Source organism: Mustelus asterias, chromosome 5, assembly GCF_964213995.1.
Source record: "Mustelus asterias chromosome 5, sMusAst1.hap1.1, whole genome shotgun sequence".
Classification (NCBI taxonomy): Eukaryota; Metazoa; Chordata; class Chondrichthyes; order Carcharhiniformes; family Triakidae; genus Mustelus; species Mustelus asterias.
Window position 1 is genome coordinate 7,610,768 of NC_135805.1, and position 17,996 is coordinate 7,628,763.

General features: G+C 48.2%; 1 protein-coding gene across 1 annotated transcript in view; it reads left to right on the plus strand.

Annotated features, from left to right (window-relative positions):
• LOC144493944 (dynein axonemal heavy chain 8-like) overlaps window positions 1–17,996 on the plus strand; it is a 1,661,706-nt gene that overhangs the window by 1,177,078 nt on the left and 466,632 nt on the right. The window contains exon 65 of the mRNA XM_078213521.1: window positions 5,079–5,271. Coding sequence (XP_078069647.1) covers window positions 5,079–5,271 — 193 coding nt within the window. The remainder of the gene's footprint in view (window positions 1–5,078; window positions 5,272–17,996) is intronic.

Here is a 17,996-nt window from a genome sequence, read left to right on the forward strand (position 1 = left end):
TGATTCCTGGGATGGCAGGTCTGTAATATGTGGAGAGACTAAGGGCCTGATTTTACCATTTTGAGTCTAAGTGCCGAATCTGGGCGTCAAATAGATCTGAGCCTGGTATCCTCTTTCCAGTGCGCACATACGCGTTTTGCTGGCTCCGGTCTGATCTGCGCTGTGGGCAGGGCTTAGCGCTGGCGGACTGATCGGAGCTCTGAACTGCGCATGCGCAGTTTGAAAAAAATCTGACAGAGCGCGCCAGGGCGCGAAAGGAAAAAAAAGCAGAAAGCGGAGAGAGCGGCTCTCTGACGGTCATCCTCTGGTCGGCGGTGGGGTGGGAGGAGGGGGGGTGGGAGGAGGAGAGGGGTGGGAGGAGGAGGGGGGGTGGGAGGTGGAGGGGGGGGCAGGACCCAGATCATCCTCTGGTCGGGAGGGGTTCCGCTGCCAGTCTGCGGCCGATGGGTGGGGAGGGAGGGGGCAGGGGGGTCCGCCGCCACTCTGCGGGCGATCCCTCCTCCCCACCGGAGGATCGAATCCCTCCTGCCGGAGTGGACGTGCGGCCATGCCATCCCACAAAACCTTCAGGATGAAGCGATTCCTCGCTAAGAAGATGAAGCAGAACCGGCCAATTCCACAGTGGATCCGCATGAAAACCGGCTACAAGATCAGAACAAGACCAAGAGGAGACACTGGAGAAGGACCAAGCTGGGCCTGTAAAGGGATACACCATCGCTGGTACACTACCAGCCACAGATTACTCTTCCCTGCAGGGGCAAGAGAGCGGGCGAGATGGCTGTGGCTAGTAGTGTACCAGTGATGGTGTATCCCTTTACAGGTCCAGCTTGGTCCTTCTCCAGTGTCTCCTCTTGGACTTGTACTGATCTTGTAGCCGGTTTTCATGCGGATCCACTGTGGAATCGGCCGGTTCTGCTTCATCTTCTTAGCAAGGAATCGCTTCATCTTGACGGTTTTGTGGGATGGCATGGCCGCACGTCCACTCCAGCAGGAGGGATCGGCCGCAGACTGGCAGCGGACACCCCCCCGACCAGAGGATGATCTGGGTCTGTTCCCCCCCCGCCCCACCCACCCCCCCCAATCCCCAACCAGAGGATGACCTGGGTCAGAGAGCCATTGCAGGCTCTGAGCCCGCTCTTCGGAAGCTGCAGCGACGACTTCAGACTTTTATTTACCAGATCGTTAAAAGCGCGGATCCCGATCGGGCCAGAAGACGGTAAAGTGGGATTTGGCAGTAGGGTTGTGCGCGTGGTTCATTAAGTCGATTCAAATGCATGCTAATGCATTTAAATTGTCGGGCCACCCGATTCGGGCGTGGGCCGGACCCGCGCCCGAATCGGGTATCGGTAAAGCCACGATCTGCTTGGAATCAGGTGCAGATCGCGGTATAGGCCCGACGCCCAACTTTACTGCAAGTTTTTGGTAAAATCAGGCCCTATGTCAGTTATGGTTATATTCACTGGAGTTTAGAAGAGTGAGAGAGGCTGAGATAGAAACTTATAAAACCCTAACAGGGTTAGACAGGGTAGATTCAGAAAGAATGTTCCCAATGGTGGGGGAGTCTTGAACTAGGGGTCATAGTTTCAAGATAAGGGATAAGCCTTTTAGGTAAAGAGAAATTTCTTCACCAAGAGGATGGTGAATGTGTAGAATTCATTACCACAGAAAGTAGTTGAGGCCAAGACGTTGTCTGATTTCAAAAATAAATTAGATATAGCTCTTGGGGCTAAAGGGATCAAGGGATATGGGAGGAAGGGGGGAATCAGGATATTAAATTCAATGATCAGCCGGAAACCATGGATGAACAGGGATATCCATTGCTTGCTTAAGCCTAAGTCTGAGGCATTCAAGTCAGGCGACACTGACCTATACAAGAAAGCCAGATATGATCTAAGGAGGTCCATCAAAGATGCCAAAAGACAGTACCGGACCAAGCTAGAGTCCCAGGCTAGCCACACAGACCCCCGCCGACTATGCCAAGGTCTGCAAGACATAACAGGCAACAAGATGAAGACATGTAAAATTGCCGGTTCCAACGCACCCCTCCCTGATGAGCTCAATGCATTCTATGCCCGTTTTGAGCAAGAAGTCAGTGAGAGCATGCCGTCCACTCTGGAAGCCTTGGACAAATCTGTATCTGAGGTCACCATTGCAGATGTCAGAGCAGCTTTCTCGAAGGTCAACCCACGGATGGAGTACCCGGACGAGCACTCAGATCCTGCGCAGATCAGCTGGTGGGGGTATTCGCAGACATCTTCAACCTCTCTTTACAACAATCTGAGGTCTGCATCTGCTTCAAGGAGATGACCATCATCCCAGTACAAAGGAAAAGCCAAGCAGCGTGCCTTAATGACTATCATCCGGTGGCTCTGACATCCATCATTTAAGAAGTGCTTCAAAAGGCTAGTCATGGCATAAATCAATTCCAGCCTCCCAGACTGCCTGGATCCACTACAGTTCGCCTACCGCCACAACAGGTCCACAGCAGACACCATCTCCTTGGCCCTGCACTCAAGCCTGGAACACCTAGGTAACAAAGACACCTATGTCAGACTCCTATTTATTGATTATAGCTCAGCCTTCAACACCATTGTTCCTATGAAACTCATCTCCAAACACCGTTGCCTGGGCCTTGGCTCCTCCCTCTGCGACTGGATCCTGAACTTCCTAACTCACAGACCACAATCAGTAAGCCATGATGTGGAGATGCCGGCATTGGACTGGGGAAGGCATAGTCAGAAGTCTCAGCAGGTTTATTTGGTAGGCCGAGCTTTCGGAGTGCTGCCCCATCATCAAGTGAGACAATCAGTAAGGATAGGCAACAACACCTCCTCCACAATCATCCTTAACATCGGTGCCCCACAAGGCTGTGTTCTCAGCCCCTACTATACTCCTTGTACATCCATGACTGTGTGATCAAATTCCCCCTCCAATTTGATTTTCAAGTTTGCTGACAACACCACTGTAGTGGGACAGATCTCAAACACTGATGAGACAGAGTACAGGAATGAGATAGAGAATCTGGTGAACTGGTGCGGCAACAATAATCCCTCCCTCAATGTCAACAAAACAAAGGACATTGTCATCGACTTCAGGAAGTGTAAAGGAGAACATGCTCCTATCTACATCAATGGGGACGAAGTAGAAAGGGTCGCGAGCTTCAAGTTTTTAGGTGTCCAGATCACCAACAACCTGTCCTGGTCCCCCCCATGCTGACACTATAGTTAAGAAAACGCACTAACGTCTCTACTTCCTCAACAGACTAAGGAAATTTGGCATGTCAGCTACGACTCTCACCAACTTTTACAGATGCACCATAGAAAGCATTCTTTCTGGTTGTATCACAGCTTGGTATAGCTCCTGCTTTGTCCAAGACCGCAAGAAACTAAAAAAGATCATGAATGTAGCCCAATCCATCACGCAAACCAGCTTCCCATCATTAACTCTGTCGAGACTTCCCGCTTCCTCAGCAAAGCAGCCAGCATAATTAAGGACTCCACACACCCAGGACATTCTCTCTTCCACCATCTTCCGTCGGGAAAAAGCTACAAAAGTCTGAGGTCATGTACCAACCAAGAACAGCTTCTTCCCTGCTACCATCAGACTTTTGAATGGTCCTACCTTGCATTAAGTTGATCTTTCTCTATATCTTAGCTATAACTGTAACACTATATTCTGTACTCTGTTGTTTCCTTCTCTATGAACGGTATGTTTTGTCTGTATGGTGCGCAAGAAACAATACTTTTCACTGTGTACTAATACATGTGACAATAATATATCAAATCAAATCAAAATGAATGCTGGAGCAGGCTTGAAGGGCCGAATGGCCTACTCCTGCTTCCAGTTTCTATGTCCTACGCTGTGCAGAACTGCAAGAGCACAGACAATTCTCCATTGTTTATACAACAAAAGGATAAAATGATTTCCCTCTCATGGTGCCAGTCTCTTAGCTCAATCCTTTTCATGTTTAAAAGCTTCATTAATTCTCAAGACAACTGCTCGCAATTCATACTTACCAATCACCTGTGTCATTGCCCAATTTTTTAAGTAATCATGAGTCAGTTTTTCATCCTTTCTGTATCATGGTTAACTGTTTGAGGTCTTTCAATTCAGGGGTGAATTGTTTCATGTTCCTCACTCTCATTCCCACTGTCACCACATTCTTGTTTAAGAACTGCTCATTCTTTTTGCAATTCACTTCATTGGCAGCCCTTTTTGACCTGTTCTCTGCTCAAGCTATAATTTGATTATTTGAATTCTACATTGGTATCATTATAGAATTATATTTGCATAAATTATACACCCATAAGGTATAAACATACAGGGGGCGTTCTCCCATCTCGACATGCTAATGTTTTCGCATGTCGGGCCGGGTGAATCACGTGTGGGCCGACTCGCGCATGCGCTCCCGACGCGCACGCATCTCCGAGTGCTGGATATCCGGAGTGGTCAGGACCATGCTCGAAACCGGCGAGAACAGCAGGTAAGTCATTTTAATTTTATTTCAATGGCATTTAAATATCTGCCTCCCGGGGGAGTGGGGTGGGTTGGGGAACGGTGGTCTGCTGGTGTGGGTGATGGTTGGGGGGGGGATTGACACTGCTGGGATGGTGGGGGTGCGGCTAGAGATCAGGATGCTCCTGGAGGGGATGGGTGGGGGGGTGTCGGGGCTGGCCCGGGAATGTTCGTGGGGGCTGCGATCGGGCAGTGGGGGGGGTATTGGAGGGACACTGTGGAGGTCCTGGGCTGGCCAGTGATTGGGCTGGTCAGCAAAGTGCAGGCTGACAGATTGGGGTCAATGCACATGTGCAGAGTTCCAAAACTGTCAGATTCTGACGTGAATAGGCCCGCCTATTGAATGATATTCACGATTGTGACCTCTGCATTGCACAGAGTGTGGCAGATTTGAGAGTGAACTCCCACTGAAGAGACAACCATAATTTACATCAGTTTTCTCTGTGAATTCAGTACTTAGAACTTTTTTGGGAGAATCACCCCCACAGTTTTGTGACAGTGCTTCATTTTATCCATTCATGGTAATAAAGTTAACAATGATTGGTTTTTATGTTACTTCATAGATTTATTACTGACGACGATAAATACTGGTTTGAAAATGCAGTGACACGAGTTATTGGAGACAACATTGGAAGGCAAATGGCAGAAAAACTTCACAAAGAGCCATACTTTGTCGATTTCCTTCGTGACCTTCCAGAGCCAACTGGTGACGAACCTGAAGATTTTGTATTTGTTGTCCCAAAAATCTATGAAATGGTATGTCACAGCACTGTCAGTTTTAAAGTAATTTTGTTCATTCTGCTATCAAGAGATAATGGGATCGGGCCTTTTCATTCTTTGAACCTCAACCCCATTTGCCTGCTTTCTTAACGAATTTCCTCAATCCATTCTTTTCTTAAAATTGGATCTATTGGTATGAACTGTTCATTCATTCATCGATATGTGCTCTACCAAAAGGCAGCTCAGTGGCTCATTGTCTGCTGATGCTTTATCCTGAGCTGTTTTCTTGGCGGTTTTTGTTAGTGTGGGTTTGCATTTGCCTTCCACTCTCAGGAGCAGGACAAGGAGATAGGTCCCAAGTCTACCTCAACTGAGACTAGAACTGACCGTACATTGGTATTATTTTGAAGCTTTCCAGTTATCTTTCAGCTGCATTTTGCTGACTTTGCTGATTCTCACCAACCTGATAAAGACTCATTTATACCTACTCTGTGCTACTGTTTAAAAAAGAAGGTAGACAAAAGGCAGGTAACTATAGGCTGGTTAGCTTAACTTCTGTAGTTGGGAAAATGCTTGAATCTATCATCAAGGAAGAAATAGTGAGACATCTGGATATAAATTGTCCCATTGGTAAGACGCAGCATGGGTTCATGAAGGGAAGGTCATGTTTGACTAATTTTGGTGGAATTCTTTGAGAACATTACATGTGCAGTGGACAATGGGGAACCTGTGGATGTGGTGTATCTGGATTTCCAGAAGGCATTAAACAAGATGCCGCACTAAAGACGTAAGATAAAGATGCACGGTGTTACGGGTAATGTATTAGCATGGATAGAGGATTGGATAACAAACAGAAAGCAAAAAGTGGGGGTAAATGGGTGTTTTTCTGGTTAGCAATCAGTGACTAGTGGTGTGCCTCAGGTATCAGTGTTGGAACCGCAATTGTTTACGATTTAAATAGATGATTTGGAGTTGGGGACCAAGTGTAGTGTGACAAAATTTGCAGATGACACTAAGATGGGTGGCAGAGCAATGTGGGCAGAGGACACTAAAAGTCTGCAAAGGGATATAGATAGTCTAAGTGAGTGGGCAAGGGTCTGGCAGATGGAGTACAATGTTGGTAAATGTGAGGTCATCCATTTTGGTAGGAATAACAGCAAAATGGACTATTATTTAAATGGTAAAAAATTGCAGCATGCTCCTGTGCAGAGGTACCTGGGAGTCATTGTGCAGGAATCTCAAGGAGTTGGTTTGCAGGTGCAGCAGGGAATTAAGAAGGCAAATGGAATTTTGTCCTTCATTGCAAGAGGGATGGAGTTTAAAAACAGCAAGGTTATGTTGCAGCTGTATAAGGTGCTGGTGAGGCCACACCTGGAGTACTGTGTACAGTTTTGGTCTCCTTACTTGAGAAAGGATATACTGGCACTGGAGGGGGTGCAGAGGAGATTCACTAGGTTAATTCCGGAGTTGAGAGGGTTGGCTTATGAGGAGAGACTGAGTAGATTGGGGCTATACTGATTGGAATTCAGAAGAATGAGGGGAGATCTTACCGAAACACGTAAGATTATGAAGGGAATAGATAAGAGAGAAGCAGGAAAGTTGTTTCCACTGGCGGGTGAAACTAGAACGAGGGGGCATGGCCTCAAAATAAGGGGAAGCAGATTTAGGACTGAGTTGAGGAGGAACTTCTTCACACAAAGGGTTATGAATTTGTGGAATTCTCTGCCCAGTGAAGCAGCTGAGGCTACCTCATTGAATGTTTTTAAGGCAAGGATAGATAAATTTTTGAACAGTAAAGGAATTAAGGGTTATGGTGAGCGGGCGGGTAAGTGGAGCTGAGTCCACTTACCCGCCCGCGCAAAAAGATCAGCCATGATCTTATTGAATGGCGGAGCAGGCTCGAGGGGCCAGATGGCCTACTCCTCCTCCTAGTTCTTATGTTCTTATGTTCTTCCTGTTAGCCAGCCAATCTCCTATCCAACCCAATGATACCCCATAAAACATGTGTTTTTGTTTTTTGCGGTAACCTTTGATTTGGTGCTCATCAAATGCCTTAAAGAAATTCACGTCCAGTACATCCACCAGTTCCTCTTTATCCACAATACATGCTATTTCCTCAAAGAAGTTGGGAAAGCATGATTTCCCTTTCACAAGATCATGTTGATGCTGCCTGATTACCAAGTACCCTGCGACAACTTCTTAATAATAGCTTCTAATATTTTCAGGTGGTAACCTAATTGGCCTGTAATTTTTGCTTTCTGTTTCCTGCTCTTTTTGAATAAGCATTTATTAATTCCCAATCTAGAGAGTTTTGGAAATTTAAAACCAATGCATCAACTATCTCACTCGACATATTTGTTAAGTCCTTAGGATGTCAGCCCACAACTCCACCAATTTATCAGTACTACTTCTGTAACAGCAATTTCCCTGTGTTCCACCCTCCATTCCATTTCCTGGTTTATAGCTGCTACTGGGATGTTACTGATATCCTTGATAGTGAAGATTGATACAAAAAACTTGTTCAATTCACCTCCCATCTCCTTGTTTCCATTATCAATTCTCCAGACTCACTTTCTGTAGGACCAACACTCACTTTATTAACTCCTTTCATTATGAAATATTTATAAAAACTCACTGGAAGGAACTTTTCTGCTCCACCCGCCATGTGAATCATAGCAGGTGGATTGCAAAGGTCCGTTGACCTCGGGTGGGATTTTTTTGGATTTCATGCGAGCTCAGCTGGAAAATGCCGCCCACTCTCTGTTTGTATATTTCTGGCTAGCTTTCTGTCATAGGGGCGATCCCAAGCCCATGTTTGCCATCCATGCTGCTGGTGAGAGCTCAAGATCTGGAAATTGCAGATCTCACCAGTGAGATCATTTCAGTTCTTCCCTGCTCTTCACTGGTGACTTTGCCAGTTCTTCGCCCATAACAGGCATGAGCTGATTTAAATATAATTAACCACCCCCTCACCAGATATTGAAGCCCCCTTGGATATTCTAGCCAAGGTAACGTGACGTAACATCGGCATAATTTACAACAGGTTCACCTCAACGTGAACCTGTCATGGGGTCTCCCCGGGGACGTAAAGGTGAGTAGAGCTTTTTCTTCAAGTTTGATACTGTCTTTAACCTTTCTAGTTAACCGTAGATTGTGGGTCCATCCCTAGAGTCGGTATTTTCCATTTATGTTCACAATGGGAGAGTTTGGCAGTGAGAGTAGAAAATGATGCAAGAAAAAGGAGAAAAAGTGGCCAAAATCATGTTTCACATCAATGTAAAAGCAAGAAACAATCTTCACCTCCCCAGTCAGTGATAGACTATGCTTCCTGCCATTCAATGTCTGGAACCTCATTAAATACATTTGGATATCATTCTTGGATCCATACATCATACCCGTACAGCACAAAATGCATCCATAGCAGCATGATGTCAGAATGGGGTGATGCACGACAAGCCTCAGAAGGCACTTGGTGAGTGGCACTCCAAGGGGAGCTCGGAGGTGAGTGCAGTGTTCAGGCAGGAGAAGGCCGTGACAGGGTGATGGCAGGGTTATGCCAGGTGATGCAAAGGTGATGCCAGGAGGTGCAAGATGATGCCAAGGGGTGAACCTGACTGAGGAATGTTTCCTGGTGTGCTCACTATGCACTGTGGCAGTCTTTAAAAATGGCACCCAGATCCTTGAGGTTGAGGTGATGGCAGGGCTGGCGAACCAAGGCTGCCCATCAACAATACATCCTGGAACCCCTGCTTGCCTTCTTTTTGCACTAAATCTTGAACTATATGGTGGGAGAAACATAGAAACATAGAAAACTACAGCACAGAACCGGCCCTTCAGCCCCACAAGTTGTGCCGAACATATCCCTACCTTTTAGGCCTACCTATAACCCTCCATCCTATTAAATCCCATGCACTCATCCAGGAGTCTCTTAAAAGACCCTATTGAGTTCGCCTCCACCACCACTGATGGCAGCCGATTCCACTCGCCCCCCACCACCCTCTGTGTGAAAAATTTCCCCCTAACATCTCCCCTGTACCTACCCCGCAGCACCTTAAACCTGTGTCCTCTCGTAGCAGCCATTTCCACCCTGGGAAAAAGCCTCTGAGAGTCCACCCGATCTATGCCTCTCAACATCTTATATACCTCTATTAGGTCTCCTCTCATCCTACGTCTCTCCAAGGAGAAAAGACCGAGCTCCCTCAGCCTATCCTCATAAGGCATGCCACTCAATCCAGGCAACATCCTTGTAAATCGCCTCTGCATCCATTCAATCTTTTCCACATCCTTCCTGTAATGAGGCGACCAGAACTGAGCACAGTACTCCAAGTGGGGTCTGACGAGGGTCTTATATAGCTGCATCATTATCCCTGGACTCCGAAACTCAATCCCTCGATTGATAAAGGCCAGCACACCATACGCCTTCTTAACCACCTCCTCCACCTGCGGGGCCGATTTTAGAGTCCTATGGACCCGGACCCCAAGGTCCTTCTGATCCTCATCAGTACTAAGAGTCTTTCCCTTTATATTGTACTCCTTCATCCCATTTGACCTGCCAAAATGTACCACTACGCATTTATCTGGATTGAAGTCCATCTGCCACTTCTCCGACCAGCCTTGCATCCTATCTATGTCCCTCTGTAACTTCTGACATCCCTCCAGACTATCCACAACCCCACCAACCTTTGTGTCGTCGGCAAACCTACCAACCCATCCCTCCACGTCCTCATCCAGGTCATTTATGAAAATGACAAACAGCAAGGGTCCCAGAACAGATCCCTGGGGCACACCACTGGTGACCGACATCCAATTAGAAAAAGACTCATCTATACCCACTCTCTGCCTCCTTTGGGCAAGCCAGTTCTGGATCCACAGGGCAGCAGCCCCTTGGATCCCATGCCCTCTCACTTTTTCTAGAAGCCTTGCATGGGGGACCTTATCGAACGCTTTGCTAAAATCCATATAAACCACATCTACCGCTTTCCCTTGGTCAATGTGTTTTCGAAGAACTCCACCAGGCTCGTAAGGCACAATCTGCCTTTGACAAAGCAATGCTGAGTATTCTTGAGCATACTAAACCACTCTAAATGCTCATAAATCTTGTTCCTCAGGATCTTTTCCATCAGCTTACCAACCACTGAGGTTAGACTCACCGGTCGGTAATTTCCTGGGCTATCCCTATTCCCCTTCTTGAAAATAGGAACCACATCCGCAATCCTCCGGCACCTCTCCCGTCTCCATCGACGACGCAAAGATCATCGCCAGAGGCTCTGCAATCTCTTCCCTCGTCTCCCACAGCAACCTGGAGTACATCCCATCTGGACCCGGCGACTTATCTATCTTGATGCCATTCAAAGATTCCAGCACGACCTCTTTGTTAAAGTCCACATACTCAATCTTTTCAGTCCACCACAAGCCCACAGTACGTCCACCCATGTCCTTTTCTGTGAAAACCGAGGCAAAATACTCATTAAGCACTTCTGCCATTTCTACTGGTTCCGTACTGATTTTCCCGCCTTCACCTTTTATAGGCCCTATTCCTTCACGTCTCATCCTTTTACTCTTCACATATTTATAGAACACCTTAGAGTTTTCCTTAATTCTACTTGCCAAGGCCTTCTCATGACCCCTTCTGGCTCTCCTAATTTCCTTCTTTAGTCCCTTCCTACAAGCCGTATACTCATCTAGATCCCTATCTTCGCCAAGCTCTCTGAACCTTTTGTACGCTTTCCTTTTCTTCTCGACTCGGTCCCGCACAGCTTTCGTGCACCACGGTTCCTTTAACCTACCAACTCCTCCCTGTCTGCTCGGAACATTGTCCTGTAGAACCCTAGACAGACATTCCTTGAAAATCTGCCACCTCTCTTCAGTAGATTTCCCCGAGAATACCTCCTTCCAATTTACTCCTCTAATTTGCTGCCTTATGTCTTCATATTTCCCCTTACTCCATATAAACGCTTTCCTAGCTTGCCTGATCCTCTCTTTTTCCAATGCAAGCATAAGGAGACAGAGTTATGATCGCTATCCCCAAGATGCTCTCCCACTGAGAGATCTGAGACCTGTCCAGGTTCATTGGTCAGTATCAGATCAAGTACAGCCTCTCCTCTTGTAGGCTTGTCCACATGCTGTGTCAGGAAACCCTCCTGAACACACCTAACGAACTCCTCCCCATCCAATCCCCTTACCCTAGGGATATTCCAATCTATGTTTGGGAAATTAAAGTCTCCCATCACAACAACTCTGCTATTATTGCAACTCTCCAGGATCTGTTTCCCTATCTGCTCCTCCACCTCCTTGTCATTATTGAGCGGCCTATAGAAAACTCCCAGTGAAGTGATCGACCCCTTCCCACTCCGAACTTCCACCCACAGAGACTCTGTAGACAATCCTTCCACAGAAGGGATTGTCATTGCCACAGAAGCTGTCATTACTGTCGATAACTGCAATGCCGCTTTTCCCACCCAACATCGACCTTTGCCACTATCAGAGAAAATCTCACCTTTGAATATTTTTTTAGGAGTGAATACATCTATTCTGTGCATTCTGAAATATTGCTTTAAATGTTTATCACTGCACCTCCATTGACCACACTATCTGTGCAGAGTCTGCATATTCTCCCCGTGTCCCTGTGGGTTTCCTGCGGGTGCTCCGGTTTCCTCCCACAGTCCGAAAGACGTGTTGGTTCGGTGCATTGGCCATGCTAAATTCTCCCTTTGTGTACACGAACAGGCGCTGGAGAGTGATGACTCGGGGATTTGCACAGTAACTTCATTACAGTGTTAATGTAAGTCTCCTCGTGACACTAATAAATAAACTTAACTTCAGCTATCCCTCAACCTAATTTGATTTTTCCAGTCTCTATGTAAGTTAAAATCTTACTGCAATACCTTTCTGATAAAGTCCAATTATTTCTTCCTTTATGCTCAATTGAACAAGATCTCAATGAAATCCTAGACAATCTTCTTCACTGTCCACTATGCCACCAATTCTTGGTGTCATCTGCAAACTTACAAACCATGTCCCATAAATTTTCATCCAAATCATTAATATAAATAGAAAATAACAGTGGACCCAGCACCGATCTGAGGCACACCCCTGGTCACGGGTCTCCAGTTTGAAAAACAACCCAATACAACCCAATACAATACAGCCTTCTGTCGTCAAGCCAATTTTGTATCCATTTAGATACCCCACCCTGAATCACGTGAAATTTAACTTTATGCAACAATCTAACATGCGGTACCTTGTCAAAGGCCTTGCTGAAGTCTATGTAGACAACGTCGACTGCACTGCCCCATCTACCTTCTTGGTTACTGTGGTAAACCACTTTTATCTGTTATCTGTTGTGGTTAACCACTGTTAGTTAGTATCTGTTATTACCTGTATATGTGGCACATCCCTGTCGGCTCCGCCCAAGACTCCTTCCCCTGGTCCGGGTATAAAAGCGATGGCTCCTCCCCCTAGCCCTTAGTACGGACCAGGTCTCCGACAGGGATGGCTCCAAGTTCTTGTTAATAAAAGCCTATTTGTTCTTGCATACAACTAGTCTTTGCTTGATTGATGGTGCATCAATTTTATTGACATGATTTAAAAATGGAGCAGATGTTAAAACCCGACAGATTGAACCTGGATCCTCAAACTGTAGGAGCATCAAACACGTTTGATCATTGGCTGAAATGCTTCGAAGACTACATCGACGCCTCCGCTGCTGTCCGTACGGATGCTGACAAACTATGAGTGCTCCACGGCCGGGTAAGCGACGTAGTATATTCTACGATTCGGGACGCAGAAAATTACAAGGACGTCATTGAACTTTTAAAGGGCCAGTATAACAAATGGCCTAATGAAGTCTACGTGAGACACCTCCTAGCTACGTGCAGACGGCAGCCAGGAGAATCGGTTGACCAATTCCTGCGCGTGTTGCGAATGCTTGCCCGGAACTGCAACTGCAAGACTGTGACTGCCACCCAATACACAGAGGACTTAATCAGAGATGCCTTTGTCACGGGCATCGGGACGACCTATACCCGACAACGGCTACTGGAACAGGGTGCGCTGGACTTAAAGAAAACTGTGGAACTGGCCGAATCCTTCGAGGTGACCTCCCAATATCTCGAGGCCTACTCACCTGACCATGTGGGCGCATCGTGGACACCGCAGCCGTCGCTACCCCTGTACTCGGGAGGGCCACAGACCTACGCTGCACCACGACTCACCGGTGATCTGACCGCTGCAGCAGCCTCTGGAGGCCCGAAGTGCGACTTCCGCGGCCTGGGTAAGCACCCCCGACAACGCTGCCCAGCGAGGGAGTCGTTCTGCTCCGCGTGTGGGAAGAAGGGACACTATGCCAAAGTCTGCCGTAAGTCCACCTCCAAATCCACGAGCGCCGCGTGTGACCCATGGGGGCTGCCATCTTGGACGACCCCGGCCGCGTGCGACCTGCGGGGGCCACCATCTTGGATGACCCCGGCCACGTGCGACCCGCGGGGGCCGCCATCTTGGATGACGTCATCGGCCGCCGGCGACCCGCGGGGGCCGCCATCTTGGACGACTTCGGCTGCGAGCGACCAGCAGGGGCCGCCATCTCCGATCTCATCAGCCCTCTATGGCTATCTGCAAGATTCAACGGTGGCGTCGGTTACCCTGGACCAGTCCAAGCCTCATCGACTCGCCAAGTCCATGATGGACATCGAGGTAAACGGGCACAGGGAGCATTGTTTGTTTGACAGCGGGAGTACGGAGAGCTTCATTCACCCTGATACGGTGCGTCGATACGTCCTTTCCGTGCGGCCCGTCAAGCAAATGATCTCCATGGCATCGCAGTCTCGCTCTGTAAATGTCCTCAGGTACTGCGTGGTGACTCTGAAGGTGCGGGGCACAGTATACATAGTACATAGAACAGTACAGCACAGAACAGGCCCTTCAGCCCATGATGTTGTGCCGAGCTTTATCTGAAACCAAGATCAAGCTATCCCACTCCCTATCATCCTGGTGCGCTCCATGTGCCTATCCAATAACCGCTTAAATGTTCCTAAAGTGTCTGACTCCACTATCACTGCAGGCAGTCCATTCCACACCCCAACCACTCTCTGCGTAAAGAACCTACCTCTGATATCCTTCCTATATCTCCCACCACGAACCCTATAGTTATGCCCCCTTGTAATAGCTCCATCCACCCGAGGAAATAGTCTTTGAACGTTCACTCTATCTATCCCCTTCATCATTTTATAAACCTCTATTAAGTCTCCCCTCAGCCTCCTCCGCTCCAGAGAGAAGAGCCCTAGCTCCCTCAACCTTTCCTCATAAGACCTACCCTCCAAACCAGGCAGCATCCTGGTAAATCTCCTCTGCACTCTTTCCAGCGCTTCCACATCCTTCTTATAGTGAGGTGACCAGAACTGCACACAATATTCCAAATGTGGTCTCACCAAGGTCCTGTACAGTTGCAGCATAACCCCACGGCTCTTAAACTCCAACCCCCTGTTAATAAAAGCTAACACACTATAGGCCTTCTTTACAGCTCTATCCACTTGAGTGGCAACCTTTAGAGATCTGTGGATATGGACCCCAAGATCTCTCTGTTCCTCCACAGTCTTCAGAACCCTACCTTTGACCCTGTAATCCACATTTAAATTAGTCCTACCAAAATGAATCACCTCACATTTATCAGGGTTAAACTCCATTTGCCATTTTTCAGCCCAGCTTTGCATCCTATCTATGTCTCTTTGCAGCCTACAACAGCCCTCCACCTCATCCACTACTCCACCAATCTTGGTGTCATCAGCAAATTTACTGATCCACCCTTCAGCCCCCTCCTCTAAGTCAATAATAAAAATCACAAAGAGCAGAGGACCAAGCACTGATCCCTGTGGCACTCCGCTAGCAACCTGCCTCCAATCCGAAAATTTTCCATCAACCACCACCCTCTGTCTTCGATCAGACAGCCAGTTACCTATCCAATCGGCCAACTTTCCCTCTATCCCACACCTCCTCACTTTCATCATAAGCCGACCATGGGGGACCTTATCAAACGCCTTACTAAGATCCATGTATATGACATCAACTGCCCTACCTTCATCAACACACTTAGTGACCTCCTCAAAAAATTCTATCAAATTTGTGAGGCACGACTTGCCCTTCACGAATCCGTGCTGACTATCCCGGATTAATCCGCATCTTTCTAAATGGTCGTAAATCCCATCTCTAAGGACCTTTTCCATCAATTTTCCAACCACTGAAGTAAGACTAACCGGTCTATAATTACCAGGGTCATTTCTATTCCCTTTCTTAAACAGAGGAACAACATTTGCCATTCTCCAGTCCTCTGGCACCATCCCCGTGGACAGCGAGGACCCAAAGATCAAAGCCAAAGGCTCTGCAATCTCATCCCTTGCCTCCCAAAGAATCCTAGGATACATTTTATCAGGCCCAGGGGACTTATCGACCTTCAGTTTATTCAAAACTGCCAGGACATCCTCCCTCCGAACATCTATTTCCTCCAGCCTATAGGCTAATAGGCTAATAACACCTTCTCTTCCTCAAAAACATGGACCCTCTCCTTGGTGAACACTAAAGAAAAGTATTCATTCATCACCTCGCCTATCTCTACTGACTCCATACACAAGTTCCCACTACTGTCCTTGACCGGCCCTAACCTCACCCTGGTCATTCTTTTATTCCTCACATACGATAACTTCAGACTCCTCGTGCTGCCACATCTCTGCGCTGCTGTACTCCTGGGGCTAGATTTCATGACCCATCTGAAGAGTGTCACTCTGCAGTATAATGGGCCTTTTCCCCCGCTCTCCGTCTGCAATCAGCGGCATCTACATTGCCCACCGCGCACCATCTGTAGTCTCTCGACCCTTAAAATCGCCCCTCCCTCCTTGTTGGCGAATCTGACTCCTGACTGCAAGCCCATCGCCACCAAGAGCAGGCAGTATAGTGCTGGAGACAGGGCCTTTATCAGGTCCGAAGTCCAGCGGCTCCTCAAGGAAGGGATCATCGAGGCCAGTACCAGCCCCTGGAGATCACAAGTGGTAGTCGTTAAGACTGGGTAGAAACACAGAATGGTCATTGACAACAGTCAGACCATTAATCGATACACGCAGCTGGACGCGTACCCTCTTCCCTGCATATCTGACATGGTCAGTCAGATTGCACAATATTGGGTGTTCTCCACCATTGACTTGAAGTCGGCATACCACCAGCTCCCTATCCGCCCGGAGGACCGTCAATATACAGCGTTCCAGGCGGATGGTCGCCTTTACCACTTCCTTAGGGTCCCTTTTGGCGTCACCAACGGAGTCTCAGTTTTCCAGCGTGGAATGGACTGAATGGTAGACCAGAACGGGCTGCGGGCCACTTCCCGTACCTGGATAACGTCACCATCTGTGGCCTTGACCAGCAGGGCCACAGATTCCTGCACACAGCTAGCCTCCTTAACCTGACCTACAATAAGGAGAAGTGTGTGTTCTGGAAACACCGCCTCGCCATCCTCGGGTACATAGTGGAGAATGGGGTCATCGGCCCCGATCCCGACCGTATGCGTCCCCTCCTGGAACTTCCCATCCCCACTAGCCTCAAAGCACTGAGAAGATGCCTGGGTTTCTTCTCGTACTATGCACAATGGGTCCCCAACTATGTGGATAAAGCCCGTCCGCTCATAAAATCCACCTCTTTTCCCCTGACGGCAGAGGCCCATCTGGCCTTCGACCGCATCAAAGCTGACATCGCGAAGGCCACGATGCACGCTATAGACGAATCCATCCCGTTCCAAGTGAGAGCGATGCGTCTGACTTCGCCCTAGCCGCCATCCTTAACCAGGCAGGCAGACCCGTGGCCTTCTTTTCACGAACCCTCCAAGGCCCCAAAGCTCGACAGTGCTCTGTCGAAAAGGAGGCCCAAGGCCATAGTGGAAGCTGTACGGCACTGGCACCACTATTTAGCTGGTAAACGGTTCACCCTACTCACGGACCAACGATCCATTGCCTTCATGTTCAACAATACGCAGCGGGGCAAGATCAAGAACGATAAGATATTGCGGTGGAGAATCGAACTCTCCACCTACAATTACGATATCTTGTATCGGCCCGGGAAGCTCAATGAGCCACCTGACGCCCAGTCCCGTGGAACATGTGCCAGTGCGCAGGTTACAGGCTCTCCACAACGACCTCTGCCACCCGGGGTCACCAGGTTTTTTCACTTCATTAGAGCCCGTAACCTGCCCTACTCCGTTGAGGATGTCAGGTCTATAACTCGAAATTGCCAGGTCTGCGCGGAATGCAAGCCGCACTTCTACCGACCAGACAGGGCACACCTCATAAAAGCCCCTTTGAACGCCTAAGCATTGACATCAAAGGCCCCCTCCCCTCATCTGATCGCAACATATATTTCCTCAATGTCATTGATGAGTATTCATGTTTCCCCTTCGCGATTCCCTGCCCAGATATGTCCTCGGCCACGGTCATCAGGGCCCTGCGCAGCCTCTTCACTCTGTTCGGTTTCCCTAGCTATATCCATAGCGACCGGGGATCCTCCTTCATGAGTGATGAACTGCGATGGTACCTGCTCTCCAAAGGTATAGCCTCGAGTAGGACTACTAGCTACAACCCCCGGGGAAACGGACAGGTGGAGAGAGAGAACGCAACAGTCTGGAAGACCGTTTTACTAGCGCTACGGTCTAAAGGCCTTCCAGTCACCCGCTGGCAAGAGGTCCTACCAGAGGCACTACACTCCATTAGGTCCCTTCTGTGCATGGCAAC